Genomic DNA, 15,489 nt, shown 5'->3' on the forward strand with positions numbered 1-15,489 from the left:
CCATATTTCAACCAACAAACAAAACTTCCCGCAAAACCCTAAGCCCCGCCTCCTTCTTCCTCGAATGCTTAAACCCTAAACCACTGCCATCTCCTCTCTGCTCACACCAGTCCCCAATGGCTAAACACAAGGAGAGGCATCACCAGAAATCCGTCTCGAAACCCAACCCTTTTGAGGCCAAATCACCAAAACCGGGCAGAGCTGACGCCAATCACAACCATGAGACGGCGGCGGCGGCGAAGAAGAAGAAGAATAAGTTGGGTCCGAACGCCGTCGCCATGAAGCACCAGGCCCCCCCAAAACCTAACCCCTTCGAAACCATTTGGTCCCGGAGGAAATTCGACATTCTCGGCAAAAAGCGCAAAGGCGAAGAGCGCCGAGTTGGCCTCTCCCGCTCTCTCGCCATTGAAAAGGTACTGAATTGCGTCACTCCCTTGCTGAATTTAATTCAAATTTTGTGATTTTATTGATTTATTTATGTTTTGGTGGCTCAGAGGAAGAATACGCTGCTGAAGGAGTACGAGCAGAGTAATAAAGCTTCGGTCTTTGTTGATAAGCGAATTGGGGAGCATAATGACGAGCTGGACGAGTTCGATAAGGCCATTCGGCGTGCGCAGCGCGAGCGTCAAGTAAGTTCATTTTCTGAATTTCTGCCATTGTTTGGGGTCAGCTTTGTTTTCTGTTTGGTTACCAGGAAATATAGGGAAATAGTAAACAGTTGTAGTTCGTTGTACAAAGCTTACCTCATTAAAATGTACATATCTAACATATGATATCTAAATTTCCTTTACTTTTCTCGAGCTTTATACGCAATTATAAACTCTATTCCAGAACTTTATTCAGTTTAATTCATGGAATCATGTGTAATTTGTTACTATGGTGTTTCGTTTCTCATTTTGTTATTCTCTTCATTTTCTTGAATAGTTGAAGACGAACAAGAAAAGCAAGTATAACTTATCAGATGGAGAAGAAGACGACTTTGAATTTCAAAGTCTTGGTGCATTATCTGAAAGGGATGATTTTGAGGATGATGGGCTGCCTGAAGATGAAGACGACGACACAGAAACCACTAAAACTAAGAGTATGGATAGAGATACTTCTGTCTGTGTTGTTTGTTTATCCAGTAGAGTTTTCGTTTCATTTGTGCAAGTTAAATTTAGAATGCATCAGTCAGGATTCAGTGAGCAATTGATATTTGGCTATTGACATGTCCATGATTTTCCACTGTAATGTTTGGAGAGAAGTACGTGCGGTTGATGGCTGAGTTGGACAATTCTGGCTCATACTTAGTATTATTTTCCAGACTAGGCTTTATTGTTGTCGCACAAGTATCCGAAGGAACTCTTGCTCATATGGAGTAAAGGAAAGTAAAAACCCACAAAATGATAGCAGACTTTGTTGTTAACCAAAGTTTTTTCAGTGATTTTACGTTGTAGGAAACACGTGCTTCTCCCCATGACTTGGTGATTGATTGTTAGGATTATGCTAATTGCACTAATGGTGCCTACCTTGTTCTCTGCAGAAAGATTAGCCATGACAGATCAAATGGACGGTGATCTAATGGAAGGAGAGGAAAATGTGAGGCCCTTTCTGCTATCTGAATTTTGCTGTGTGATATCCTAATTCAAGATTGTTTTAGATATACACATAAAAAAAATTGTTTGTTAGAGTTTAGGTATTGTACCTGTATTTCAGGATTTTAATTTACATTTCTTGATCGCTTCAATTACCATTTTTGCTTTGCTACTTGGCTTTTTGTATGATGTTTCACCATGTTCAGACTTACTAGAGGAGTTAATTCCCTTTAGAATTTAGAAAGTCATTGTAGTTTTAAAGTAATTCTGTTTCTTGTTTCTCCCTCTATAATCTATTCTTTTATCTCTCTCTCTCTCTCTCTCTCTCTCTCTCTCTCTCCCCTTATAAATGATCCTAATTTGTTTCATTGCTTTCATACTACAGAGACCTAAAAGCAAGAAGGAAGTAATGAAGGAGGTTATGGCAAAAGACAAATATTATAGGGTGGGGTTCTAATTCTTTATGGCATTAACTTGTTTGATGATAATGGTTACATGCGTTTCTGGAAACCTTTTCTTTTTAGTTATGATTTCCTTTGTTTTTCCTTTGATCCATTCCAGGCAGAAAGAGCAAAAGATAAGGAAGAACTAGAAGATTTTAGGCAAGAATTGGACAAATCTTTCACATCTATAGTGCCCTCCAAACTGTTACAAATTGCTGAACCAGAGATGAAGATTCCGAATGAGCATTCAAAGAAGGATGAGCTTTCTGAACAGGTATTTCCATGAAGGTCCTTTATTGGTTTCTAACTTCTACGGTTTGGTTTTCTTTTTCCTAATTTTTTTTCTTTTATTTAAGATTTTTTTTAATTCCTTGATATTTAAAATTTGTGTGCCATGGGCCCACTTTATATTGTTTCCAATTTTCGATTTTTAATTTAATCCTTTGTATTTTGTGTGTTTGCTGTACATATATTGTGTGAAGCTGTAGTTCTAAATGTTTAACTTAGTATAGCCTTGGGAAATAATGTAGTTTTCTGGATTTGGCAGGAAAAATCCCGCTCTTATTTCAAAACTTTTGGCAACCTAGTCATGGTTAGCCGTGCTCAACCCTCAGACAGGACAAAGACACCTGAAGAGATAGCACAAGAGGAGAGAGAGCAGCTTGAGCATTTAGAGGTATCTTATTTTGTTACAATTTATGAATTTTTTTGCATTCATGCATGTCATGTGCATGCTAATTGATATGCCAATGCACCTGCCTTTGCTTTAAGTTGAGGATTTATATTGTTGCTAATAAGTTCAATGTTCTGGTATCAATTTATGTCCAAATTAGAAGCACTGGTACATACATGATTGTAGTTCCTTCCTCATGATCAGACACTTGTGATCAAATTCAAAGGAGAAGTCCTTTTATTTGCATCTCTCCCCATTGGTGCAGTTTGTGTAAAGCAAAGGAGGAAAGTGTTAACCACATTTTTCTTCATTGTTCTTACACGATTCAACTGTGGTGGAAATTGTTTCAGGAGGTTAGAGTAAGTTGGGTCATCCCAAAGGGTTGTTTCGAGCTTCTAAGTACTAATTTTGAGGCTCTAGGAATTGGGAGGAAAGCTAAAGCTTTGTGGGGTTGTCTGGTGTCGGCAGTTTTTTGGAACGTTTGGTTGGAGCGTAACAAAAGAATTTTTGAGGATTATACTGGTGTGGGGGTAGCAGATCTATGGGGAAGAATAAAATATTGGGCAGCTTTCTGGGCTTCAGTTTCAAATGAATTTAAGAATTACTCTCTTTCTCACATACTGTGGGATATGTTAGCAGTTGTAAAATGATTTTGGTTGAGGTTGTCCTACTTGTAATCTGATCCTCTGGAGGGTTTTTCTTGTTAGTGCAAATTTTTAAGTTATTTGCAATATTATCAGTCCATATTAGTAAATAATAGTAGAGTGTTGGCATACGCAGTGTATATGCTTTTGGCCACTAAGATATATCCTTCATTTGATATATATATATATATGTGGTAACTGGTGTCATCTCTAGTACAATTTGATTCTAGTGCTGTAACAACAAAATGTATTATATTCAACTTTTTGAACGTTAGGCTTTCCATTTCCTTTTGGGCATGTTTAATTGGGAGAAGTCGTGAATGGGAATGATACCTGGTTGTTCAGGTATGATCTAAACAACCCGCTTTGATGATTCCATACATGGTTGACATGGGGACCCTCTTTTTTTTTTATCTCCTTGTGTGTTAGTAAACACAAGATATGTTGGGAATGATACCCATACCTAGGATGTCCATTCGTGATAAGTAAACATGCCCTTTACTTAGTGGAACAAAAAACCCAGAAATTGAATGTTGTATCTCATTTGTACCTTTTTAGCATGAAATTGAACGCTTACTGGAATTTGGGTCACAATTCAGGAAGAGAGACAGAAGAGGATGCTTGCCACTGACGTCAATAGTGACGATGACAATGAAGATGCTGAGACACCATCTAACCAGAAGCCAAGACCCATATCTGGAGACGATCTTGGTGATTCCTTCTCACTTGATGAAGAGCCACGGATTAAAAAGGGTTGGGTTGATGAGATTCTAGAAAGAAATGATGCTAGTGATTCTGAGAGTGAAGAAGGCGACGCTTCTGAGGATTCAGAAAGTCCTGAGGATGACAGTGAAGGATCTGATAAAGATATTAATCTAGGTGAAAAGAGTCTATTTATGAAGGACTGGGAACAAAGTGATGATGATAATCTTGGAAATGATTTGGATGAGGAGGAAGAAGAAGAAGATGGGTCTGAAGCACATGAAGAGGATGATGATGCTGACGAAAAAGAGATGGAACCAAGAAAGCTGAAAAAAATGAAAAAAGTTGATGCTGCTGAAGCCGGTCAAAAAGAGGGTGATTTTTTAGATGCCAAGAAAATATCTCAGGACGGTAAACGACCTTCTACTCAATCAGACCTCCCATACCTAATTGAAGCTCCAAAAAGCTTCGAAGAATTAGGTGTATTGGTGGATAATCTTTCTAATGCTGACATTGTCTTGATTATTAATCGAATCCGGAAAAGCAATGCAATCAAGCTTGCAGCAGAAAACCGGAAGAAAATGCAAGTATGAAACTGTTTGTTGCTTCTATGTTTGGAAATGAGTTTTGAAATTATGTGTCAAATAAAAACAATTCTGTACTGTCAGATTTAATATCTGACCTAATTCAAGAAAAAAGTCAAGTGAAGATATACATCTTCGGTTTTAATTATATTTGCCAAGCACTCATGAGTGTTTCTGCCATTTTCCAGGTATTTTATGGTGTACTTCTGCAGTATTTTGCCATATTAGCAAATAAAAAGCCACTGAATATGGAGTTGTTAAATTTTTTGGTTAAGCCATTGATTGAGATGAGTATGGAGACTCCATACTTCGCTGCAATTTGTGCTCGTGAGAGAATTTTACGGGCTCGGACAGAATTTAGTGGGACAGTTAAGAACCCAGGTAATCCAAATTGAAATCTTTAGCTTTTTGTTTATTTGGTAGCATAGTGACAAGTTTGCTCTTGCTAAGGTGATGACTTCTTGTCATTGTTTTGTTTTTACAGAAAAGAGTTGTTGGCCTTCTTCAAAGACATTATTTCTTCTGAGGCTTTGGTCCCTGATATTTCCATGCTCTGATTTTCGTCATGTGGTCATGACTCCAGCAACACTGTTGATGTGTGAATATCTGGCTCGTTGTCCTATTGTGTCTGGTCGTGATACTGCAGTTGGTTCTTTCTTGTGCTCTATGCTTCTCGGTGTATGTATTTCGTAGTTATATGAATTGGTTGATTTACTGTTCTGTCCAACAGTTTCAATTCCCAGTTCTTTCTTTTAATTAATGTATTATGTAGATCACCAAACAATCTCGGAAGTTCTGTCCTGAAGCAGTCATGTTTCTCACAACATTGTTGATGGCAGCTAAAGACAGAAAGCCAATGGCAAGTCAAAATTCTCAGGTATGACTGTACCTTGTAACGTAATTTTTTTATATTTGGCGGCACCTTATGTTTTTATTGTCATCGGAAGGAAATTAGTTTACAGTTATATGGTGAAGTAACAATCCTCTCTTTGTTTTCTTTCAGTTTTGTCATCTTATGGAATTAAAAGCAACCAGGCCTCTTTTATGTATACATGCATCCGTAGGTCAGGTCGATCCTCTTAATTTTCTCACAATAGTGGACCTGCCGGAGGACTCCTCTTTTTTCAGCTCTGACAATTTCAGGTTAGGAAATGGTTACTCTACTCAATGATACATTGTGGAAGTGCCCACATGATGTATGTTGTTTAGGGTTTATGCAGACTGTTCAGTTTTGCTGTTTATAAATGATCCTCAAAATTGGTCCAACTTGATATTTGCCACCACCAGATTATTGCTTTTGTAATTCTAATTGTGTAATAACAATACTGTAAAGTTTGCATATGGTCTTACGACTTTAAAAGTTGGAACTTTTAATTTTCAGGGCTAGTGTGCTGGTTACGGTGATTGAAACTCTACGTGAGTTTGTCATCATTTACGAAGGATTCAGTTCTTTTCCCGAAATATTTTTGCCAATTTCAGTCTTGTTGCTTGAAGTGGCACAACAGGAGAATATGCCACAAGTATTAACAGACAGATTGAAAGATGTTGCTGAACTGATTAAGACAAAAGCAGATAAACATCACATTCTGTGGCAACCACTTCAGATGCGGAAGCAAAAGCCAGTGGCTATCAAAATGCTCAATCCGAAATTTGAGGAGAAGTAATTTATCTTTACCTCCCGTACCCAATTGTCATAATGTTATTATGTTGGGTAGTGCTTGAACGTATTGCTGGAGTCACCACTAAATGATATTTTGTTATGCAGCTTTGTTAAGGGCAGAGACTATGATCCAGATCGGGAACGAGCCGAGAGAAGAAAGATGAAGAAACTTTTGAAGCAAGAAGCTAAAGGGGCTATTCGTGAACTGCGTAAGGATAATTCTTTCCTGTACGAGGTGAAGGCGAGGGATAAGGCGCTGATGGAAGAAGAAAAAGCTGAGAAATATGGAAAGGTACGACTTTTCCTACAAGAACAAGAACACGCTATGAAGTCTGGGCAATTAGGCAAAGGCAAAGGCAAGAAGAGAAGGCGATGAGTTTGGTTGTTTTGGTTGCGTAGTACCTTCTCATGACTTTTGCCTTCAAGGTCAAGGTAATATTTTGGCAATATTAGCAGCATTTCTGATTTTTTTTTTCCCGTTACGTTTTTTAGGTAATAGATTACTAATGTTGGTGCTTCGGGAATTCACTCGCTCGCTCACTGGTTGCAGGTATGGCGGCCTTGTATCGCGGACGTTAAGGGAGACAGATGAAGGCAGTTTCTATGGTGCAAATTTTGTGCAACGTTTAGGTTATTATAAATGTATTCATAGTAAAAATTTTGTATCCAATTTTGGTTGGAACTATATCGGTTGCTCGATGTTTAGAAATTCATCCAGAATTTTGTATCTTTACAATGTTTTCGACGTGCTTTCATGCAACCTCGTTCAATATTCCTTCAACACCTTATTTACACTTCAAAACCTACATCTATGGATGGTTTATCTCGTTCGCACCTTTAAGAATAATATTTTGCAACGTTTACTTATTTGAAACAAGAGAAATTTAGAATCTGGGGAATGAAAATGAAAAGAACAAATGAATATGCAAACAATGAGCCTTCGAATTGGTTAAAATTCCTGATCCACGTGTTAGTAACTAACAAGCTAAATTTTTTCAATTCCATGTGTTAGTAAACAAATAGATTGGCAAGTCGAGAATTGTATTTTTGAACTTTAATCTTTTAAGACGATTAAAATTTAATAAAAATCTGGTGTCAGATTGTATATTGATTTTAGTATTGATTTTAGTCTCTTAATGTGTACTTAATTCAAACTCATATTATATTTTTGTTTTATAGATATCTTATTTAATGTCATTGCATTAAATTTTAAATTTATTATTATACACATTTTAATTCATTAATTTTATTTAACTTCTTTTAATTAGTGTACCTAAACATCCGTATCATAATATATTTTACTAAATTAGTGTACCGAAATATCTGTATCTAAATATATTGTAGTGAACTAGTGGCACATAAAAAATATGCAAAAACATAAGTGTACTGAAAATTTCATACCTAACTATATGATACTAAACTAGTGTACTGAAATGTCGGTACCTACATATATTATACTAAACTAATATACTGAAATGTTTGTATCTAAACATATTATACTAACCTAGTGTACCGAAATGTTCCTACCTAAATATAATGTAATGAATTAGTGACACATAAAAAATATGCAAAAACATAAGTGTACTGAAAAATCTCTACGAAAATATTTTCTTATATAAGATACTTACCATAATGAGAATTAAAATTAAAATTCATAAAATTATCCAATAAAAAAGAGAGACATTGAATACATATGTTGGCATTAAATAGATTCTAGAGACTAAAATCAATTTTTAATCTTGTATAAGACATTTTTCTAAACTTCATCTTATTTAGGGATTAAATTCTAGTTTTCTATAATATTAATAACCATGTTTCAGTAAACGGTGTAAGTACCAAGTAATATATTCATGATGAACTGTCCATTTATTTGATGAGTTTGAATGATTCAACGACCTCCAAGATTTAACGCTCAATTCAGATTAGAGACAGAGAAAATACAACATAACAATGGATCAACAAAACATAAGCAGGACTCTCCATCATTCCTACAACTGTTTATTCATATTTCCACTTGCTACGTGCGCAGGTCCCTAAAATAAGCAGAAGGGTCGCGCTCAAGATCATCCCCAAAAGAACCGGAAGTCCCTCCCCGGAGCGTTCATCGTCTTCGTTGGCTCAAACACGAAACAATAACATCGGATGCACCGTACGCAGCGAGAGCCAAAACTACGACTATTTCAACAAGACCAGCCACATTGTTCTCATTTCCCTCCTTATTCTCGTTCATAGAGCTAGAGCTTGAACTTTCCCTGCTTTCTTTCGCTCCCATTTTTGTATATATGCATGTAATTGTATTTGTAGAATTAATACAGATTATTATTCTCATATATAGTGCATTATTTTTTATTTATTAATGACCTGAGGAATTTCAAGAGTCGAGCAAAATATAATACAAGCATCGGAAACTGCCATATTAATACTGATTGCATTGCATTTTTGCGTTTGTTTCGTTTGTTCATTCAAATTTGACTTTGAATTTGAATGCATGTTAGGCTATATCTTCCAATGCGAGTGCACATAAAATGTTGTAACTTTTGATTTATATTTTACTCGATTCATTTATGACTGTGGTTCAGCACAAAGTCATATTGAATGCATTTGATGCTAGTAAAAGAAAGCACTTATATTCATAATCGCTTATGCTAGCAGCCTAGAAGCGCTTTTCTTGCAAACAAGTTTAAACTTCTTGTTAAAATCCAACTATTTCTAGAATCACTTTTATGTTTTTATGCCAAATATTGTTAGAAGCGACCTTTTAGTTATCTGAAACCACTTTTAACACTTTGAAAGCAATCATGTATTGCAATGTCATTGGTGATGATTTCTCTTTGGATTGTAGTAACTATTCAGACGAGTAAGAAGAAGCTTGGGACAAAAGTGGCATCTTGTTCATCTGTGTTAAGTGATTCCAATTGGAGGATATTCGTGAGTCCTTCAAAATGTTCATGTCAAAGTTTCAGATTTTTATGATGAGCCGTTAATTTATAATTTTATAGTGAATAAATAAAGGATCAGAGTGCGAAGCTGTCAAAGTGATGTTTTTGACTTTTTTGAGCTTTTTGGCATCCAAGATGATGTTTATGACGATGGGCCATTCTGCACAAGACATCTGTGGATGGACAGATTTCTCATAATTGATTAGAATTATGTTTCCTAGTTTACTTTAACTTATTTTGTTTCCTAGTTTTTAAAACAATATATTTTTTTTCTAAGAAGTATTTTACTTGTAGTAGTAATATAAATAAGGCTAATTAGCCATTAGAGTTCACATGCAATACTTTGGAGAACTCGACTTAGAGAGCTTTTGACGATTCAACTTTATTTTACAGTTGTTTTCAATCATTTTCTTCTTAATAATATATATGATTTTACGTAACTAATTTCCTGTTGCTAGGGGGAGGCCACGAGCCTTGGCATGAATATGTGATTTTTATTAATTTGCTCATGAATAGATGCATGCTTGCTTTGAATTATTAATCATCATATTTAAAATATCTAATTTACTTAATGCTTGATCACCATTAGAGTAATTAGACAAGTAACTTGATGTAATTTCTGTTGGCACATCACCCTGAATTTTAATCACAAGAAACCATCCTTAATTTCAGGGTGATGTGCCAACAGAAATTACATCAGGTTACTTAATTTCATCGTTAATTTCTCAAGGATGCTTAATGTAAACTAGGAAACATAATTTCAAGCATCGTTAATTACACGAAAGCAAGCAAGCATCCTTAATTTCTCTTATCATCGTTTGTAAGGAAGAAAAACCTGTGTTTAAAATATCCTTAATGATGTGTATTATTGGAGAATTTTCGCTGTGTATAATACTCGTTTCTTACGTTTTCGTTCTTTTATACCATTACAAACGATGATAAGAGAGGGAAATCGAACTCAAGTGCTTTAATAAATGTTCTTTGATGGATCACCTTAGGACTTTGCATCTAGTACGATTGGAAGATGAATTTGAGGCTGAACTAGCAATATAATTCAATTAGCTTCTTGTGGTTAAGTGTGGTAAATTACGTTGTTGCTTGACAAAGAATAATGGTTTGCTTGGTTCCCTTATTTTCAAAAGCGTAAAAGTCCTATTTGATGAATTTATGCCTTAACCAGGATAGATTACATATTAGGATATACGACATCTGCCTGAACTAGGAGAGAATCATTCACTTAAGGAAAACTATGGTCTAATGTGCCTGACAAGGACTTAGATACGGGAATTATCATCTAAAGAATAGAAAGATCCATTGAATGCATTGAAACCTAAACTAGATTGCTTGTGGTTGATTCCGAATCCCTAGACTTTTTCATCACTTGCTTTAAAACACAACGTTTTCTTCTCTTTAATTTTAATTTGTATTTAAGGTTCTGTTTTTATTTGTTTATAAAATCATCACAACAAACTCTTCACATCTTTGATTGATTTATTAATTAAGATCGAGTCTAGTTGTTTGGGTTTATATTTTATATTTTTGGGTTTGTGTGTCTTTAATATAATTAGATTTGGTTTAGTTTATCAAATTGGAGATTGAATTAGAATCCTCGTGGGAACGATACTTGGACTTGCAAAATGCTATATTACGACTATCTTGTGCACTTGCAAGTTTACACCACTTACATATAGGAAATTTCACCCATAATATTAACGAGTTCTTTTAAGATAAAACCTCATACCAAGCGATAGGTAATTAAGCATGGAACAATATCAATAATGTTAGTGGTGGATCGTGATAGAACCTAAAATGGTTATCACAACTAACAATCAAAATTCCAACAAATGGGACCCTACGTCTAAACTAGCATATCAACTAACAATCAAAAGCTAACAACAAGGGCCAGAAAACCTTACAATTGCAAGGTGTTGAAACCTCGGCATTAGGTTCAGACTCCAGAGAGACCGACCGTGCTCTCGAATTGACGTTAGCCCCTGGTATAATGACCTAACAAGTTTCCAATGTGGGTATTGGTTTCCCTTACGACTCTAGATTAGGGTCACTCATGAAGGGGCGTGTTAAAAAAAAGAATCCCACATCTAGCATATGACAAAATGCAATATAACTTATATATGGGAAATTTAATTCATAATCTTACCGAGACCTTTTAAAATAAAATCTCATACCTAGCGATAGGTAATTAAGTTAGAAACAATATCTGTAATGTTGATGGTGGATCGTAATGAACCTAGAAAGGTTATCACAACTAACAACCAAAATTCCAACAAATGGCATCCTAGGTCTAAACTAGCATGAGAACTAACAAACAAAAGCTAACAACAAAGGCCAGAAAACCTTAAAACCGAGAGGTGTTGAAACCTCCTCATTTTTTTTTTTTTTTTCGGAGAACTGAAACCTCCTCATTAGGTTCAGAGATACAGCTAAAAAATGAGTTCTTTGGGAGGCCTAATAGTAACTTTTTCTAGCTTTCTATGTGTGCTCCTTGTCTTAGTTCTCATCCACAAGCTATGGTGGACTCCGAAGCGCATACAGAAGCTGATGGCTTCACAAGGAATCAAAGGACCGCCGTACAAACTTATCCATGGAAACACCAAACAAGTCACCAAGATGATCAATGAAGTTACAAGCAGGCCGAAAAATTTCTCACATGATATTCTCTCTGTGGCTCAACCTCACATCCACACTTGGACCAAGTTATACGGTAACTGGCAATCTCGATTAGTTAACTATTGCTCTGTATTCTTAGTTTCGAGATGAATTTTGGTCTTCTTATCAACAGGGAAGACCTATCTTGAATGGCACGGTTCTCAGGGTCAATTGGTCCTTACGGAACCCGAGTTGTGCAAAGAGATTCTGAATAACAAAGAGAGAGCTTATCCGAAACAAGATCCCTTAAACTTTGCGAGGAAGTTCATAGGAGATGGCCTTGTGACAACAATCGAAGTTGAAAAATGGTCAAAATTGCGAAAGTTGGCCACTCATGTCTTCAATGGAGAGAGCTTAAAAGTAAGTTTATGAAGTTATGATAGTTTATTGAGAAGCGTACTATATAGTAATATATGTGTCGACTGTTTAAATAGAAGAATAGCAAATCGAAGCTAAATCTGCTAATAGCATGATGGTATTTTAAAAAAAAAAAATTAGGGTATGACTCCAGCAATGATAGCGAGTGCTGAGACGATGCTAAAAAGGTGGAAAAATTATGAAGGAAAGGAGATGGAGGTGTTTGAAGAGTTTAGATTGTTGACTTCAGAAGTGATTTCTAGAACAGCGTTTGGCAGTAGCTATATGGAAGGAAAGGACATTTTCGATAAGTTGATGAAGCTGGGCTTCCTAGTATACAAAAATGCTCTCAATGTCAGGGTTCCCTTCATCAGGTAACTTTCTTTTTAACTAAATCCCGAATAGCGTTTAACGTTTATTCATTCTACTTTGATTGTTCACCCATCTGCTGCACAGCAGTGAAGTATTCACAACAAGAATTTTGGAGGTTTAATTATGTTCTCATGTTCAGTGTTTCAATCAATATTGCAGTACGTTATTCAAAACTAGCGATGAGATCGAATCTGAGAAACTGGAGAAAGAAGTTCGCGACTCCATCATAAAGATTGTTAAGAAAAGAGAAGATAAGGCAATTGCTGGAGACGAGGACAGCTATGGGAGTGATTTTCTTGGATTACTTGTAAAAGCTCATCACGATGCCAATGACAAACAGAGGATTTCGGTGGACAATTTGGTTGATGAGTGCAAGACGTTTTACGTTGCTGGACAGGAAACTGTTAATACTTTGCTTGGTTGGACTGTCTTTCTTCTCGCACTCCATACGGATTGGCAAGAGGAAGCAAGAAAGGAGGTCATGCAATTGTTTGGCAAGCAAACTCCAAATCCTGATGGCATTGCAAAACTAAAAACGGTAAGAAACTGAAAACACAATTAAATCCTGCTTGTCCAAGTGGCAGAAATATTCCTTCAATTAGGTTTGAAATCCTGATTCGTTGTCAATTTTTCATTTTGATTCATGCAGATGAGTATGATCATCAATGAGTCTCTAAGGTTATATCCCCCTATTGTTTCTCTTCCGAGAAAAGTTGGAAGGAAAGTCAGACTGGGAGAGGTTATTGTACCTGCAAATCTTGAATTGGTTATCTCAGCTCTAGCACTTCATCATGATCCTCAAATCTGGGGACAAGATGTGCACGTTTTCAAACCAGAACGATTCTCGGAGGGAGTTGCTAATGCAACTAACAACCACGCCGGCGCATTCTTACCCTTTGGAATGGGACCTCGAAGTTGTGTGGGTTTGAACTTTGCCACCATTCAAGCAAAGCTTACTCTGTCAATGATTCTACAACGATACACATTCACCCTTTCCCCGGGTTATGTTCACATGCCCTTTGTGTATCTTACCGTTCGGCCACAACACGGGATTCAGGTAGTGCTACGCTCACTTTGAACTACGAAGACCAGAATTACCAATAATTCTTGTACTGCTTTGTGTATTAATGCCTGTGGATTTGAATGTAGCTTATAGTTAGTGCAACTTATACATAATCCAAAGCGCACGATTGTAAATATCTTCGAAAAATATGCTATCAAGTAAGATCATGAAGAACACCTTTAGAATGGTTTTACAGGGTTAGGTTTCATGTCCTTTTTTTTTCTTGGTATTTTTCTTATTTTCGTTTCTAGAGGGGTAAGTTTCTGCCCCCCTTCTTTTTTGTGTATTTTGTTTTTATTGTCTCGTTTTATGAGGAATAAAGTTATGTCTCTCTAATTAAGTATAATTTATCATCAATAAAATTTCTCTTGTATCGAGGCTTTCAAAAAAAAAAAAAAAGATCATGAGGAATGATTGTTTATGTAGAACATATGGAAGTGGCCGGCAACTGCAGACAATCCTGTCATGCTCATGGAAATTGTCATAACCATATTATTACATTATTGATCTTCATAACTTCTAACAAGAACCATCCAAAAGTCCAAAATCTCTCCTTCCGTGAGAGTCTTTTCCCCTCTTTTTGCGAGGGTCTCCATCTTGCCCATCATTTCTGGCGCCGACTCTAGTTTTGGCTGAGTCGGTTGCCTTTTTTCTCTTTCTTTTGTTTTCTCCTCTTTTCCCTTCTCTGCCGTGTCCACTTTTCTCTTTTCTTTTTTTTTTTTTTTTTTTTTTTCGCTTCTCCTGATGTTTCTCCTCAATTTTCTCTCTAGCCTGTCCTGTTCTTCTATTCCCGTCGGTATCCCTCTCCCCATCTCTCCCTCAGTCCGATCTTCAACCACTTTTCCCCTTGAGTTCGTGTGTAGAGTTGGGATTTTTTTCTTGGCTCTGGTGCTTCCAACACCACCACATTCTTCTTGCTATCTATCGTTTTTGAAGTGTTGCTCGTGGGTTTTCCCGAGCTTCTTCTTGGTAGTTGGCTAATCCCTCTTGGGTGCCAACTATCTCTTGTTAATGGCTATGATCGGGTTGTTGTTATGGGTTGGCGGCGGTGGTGTCCACGGTGACGATACTTTGTGGTGGATGGCGCTTCAGCTGGCTAGTCTGGATCTCTGTCAGTGATGGAGATTTCAATAGAAGTTTCTCGGCAGTTGTGTACTTTTTGGGCTTCACCATTGTTGGGCCCTATTTCTGGTTTTCTTTTGGATTTGGCCCTTTTTTGGTTGTGTATAGTTGTAAGTAGGGCCTTTGGTTTGCTTGTAATTTTGGGCTTGTTTTAATAAAAGTTGAGGGAGTTTGTCTGTAGCTTTGCTACCGTCAAACTTTTACCAAAAGAAAAAAAAGAATCCAAATGCAAATCTGCCGTTTCCCATTGGTTCTAAACCAATGGACACTCCTCACCCGATTCTTTATAAACACATGCAAGGTCCTTTAATTTTCAAGGTGGGATACACACTCTCAACATGATATTTATCAATCTATGTAAAGAAAGTTAAGGTTCCACCATAAAACTAATTGGCACTATAGAGAGTAGCTCAACCTCTTATAAGCTCATGCAAGGTCATTCGTCTTATCAATGTAGGATAACACGCCCCTTAACGTGTGGCGAGTTTTTTCCTCTCAACACACCCCTAACGTGTGACGAGTTTTCAAGCCTAACACGCAGACAATACAAAGGGGTGACGTGGAGCGAGTGTGGCTAATTGGCTTCACACATGGGACAACTTGCTCTAATACCATAAATAAATTTGAGGTTCCATCATAAAACTAATTAGCAATATGGAGAGAAGCTCAACTACTTGTAAGCCCAAGCA

The 15,489-nt window shown here is 36.7% G+C and overlaps 2 protein-coding genes across 2 annotated transcripts; both read left to right on the plus strand.

Annotated features, from left to right (window-relative positions):
• The first annotated feature begins 7 nt into the window (after positions 1-7).
• LOC103967822 (nucleolar protein 14-like) lies at positions 8-7,061 on the plus strand. The gene is made up of 15 exons (XM_048585011.1): positions 8-413; positions 495-629; positions 925-1,081; positions 1,523-1,578; positions 1,960-2,019; positions 2,136-2,291; positions 2,565-2,693; positions 3,934-4,623; positions 4,809-5,001; positions 5,105-5,298; positions 5,393-5,497; positions 5,624-5,763; positions 6,002-6,280; positions 6,386-6,712; positions 6,831-7,061. Exons 1-14 carry the CDS (start codon positions 117-119, stop codon positions 6,654-6,656), a joined length of 2,862 nt encoding a protein of 953 aa, XP_048440968.1. The 5' UTR covers positions 8-116; the 3' UTR covers positions 6,657-6,712; positions 6,831-7,061.
• A 4,567-nt stretch (positions 7,062-11,628) lies between these two features.
• LOC125477612 (cytochrome P450 CYP749A22-like) lies at positions 11,629-14,053 on the plus strand. The gene is made up of 5 exons (XM_048584946.1): positions 11,629-11,941; positions 12,020-12,246; positions 12,385-12,617; positions 12,775-13,153; positions 13,265-14,053. Exons 1-5 carry the CDS (start codon positions 11,668-11,670, stop codon positions 13,691-13,693), a joined length of 1,542 nt encoding a protein of 513 aa, XP_048440903.1. The 5' UTR covers positions 11,629-11,667; the 3' UTR covers positions 13,694-14,053.
• The last annotated feature ends 1,436 nt before the right edge of the window (positions 14,054-15,489 follow it).

Source organism: the organism of the source record quoted next, unplaced genomic scaffold (genome assembly GCF_019419815.1).
Source record: "Pyrus x bretschneideri cultivar Hongxiangsu unplaced genomic scaffold, Pyrus_bretschneideri_v1 Contig22, whole genome shotgun sequence".
Lineage (NCBI taxonomy): Eukaryota > Viridiplantae > Streptophyta > Magnoliopsida > Rosales > Rosaceae > Pyrus > Pyrus x bretschneideri.

What these genes read in the sequence shown, in the direction of transcription:
- LOC125477612 (XM_048584946.1), top strand. Translation starts at nt 11,668, where the DNA reads ATGAGTTCTTTGGGAGGCCTAATAGTAACTTTTTCTAGCTTTCTATGT. An exon ending in CACTTGGACCAAGTTATACG is followed by an intron (nt 11,942 to 12,019) that starts GTAACTGGCAAT and finishes TCTTATCAACAG; the next exon opens with GGAAGACCTATCTTGAATGG. An exon ending in GCATTGCAAAACTAAAAACG is followed by an intron (nt 13,154 to 13,264) that starts GTAAGAAACTGA and finishes TGATTCATGCAG; the next exon opens with ATGAGTATGATCATCAATGA.
- LOC103967822 (XM_048585011.1), top strand. Translation starts at nt 117, where the DNA reads ATGGCTAAACACAAGGAGAGGCATCACCAGAAATCCGTCTCGAAACCC. An exon ending in AGCAGCTTGAGCATTTAGAG is followed by an intron (nt 2,694 to 3,933) that starts GTATCTTATTTT and finishes GTCACAATTCAG; the next exon opens with GAAGAGAGACAGAAGAGGAT. An exon ending in TGGCAAGTCAAAATTCTCAG is followed by an intron (nt 5,498 to 5,623) that starts GTATGACTGTAC and finishes GTTTTCTTTCAG; the next exon opens with TTTTGTCATCTTATGGAATT.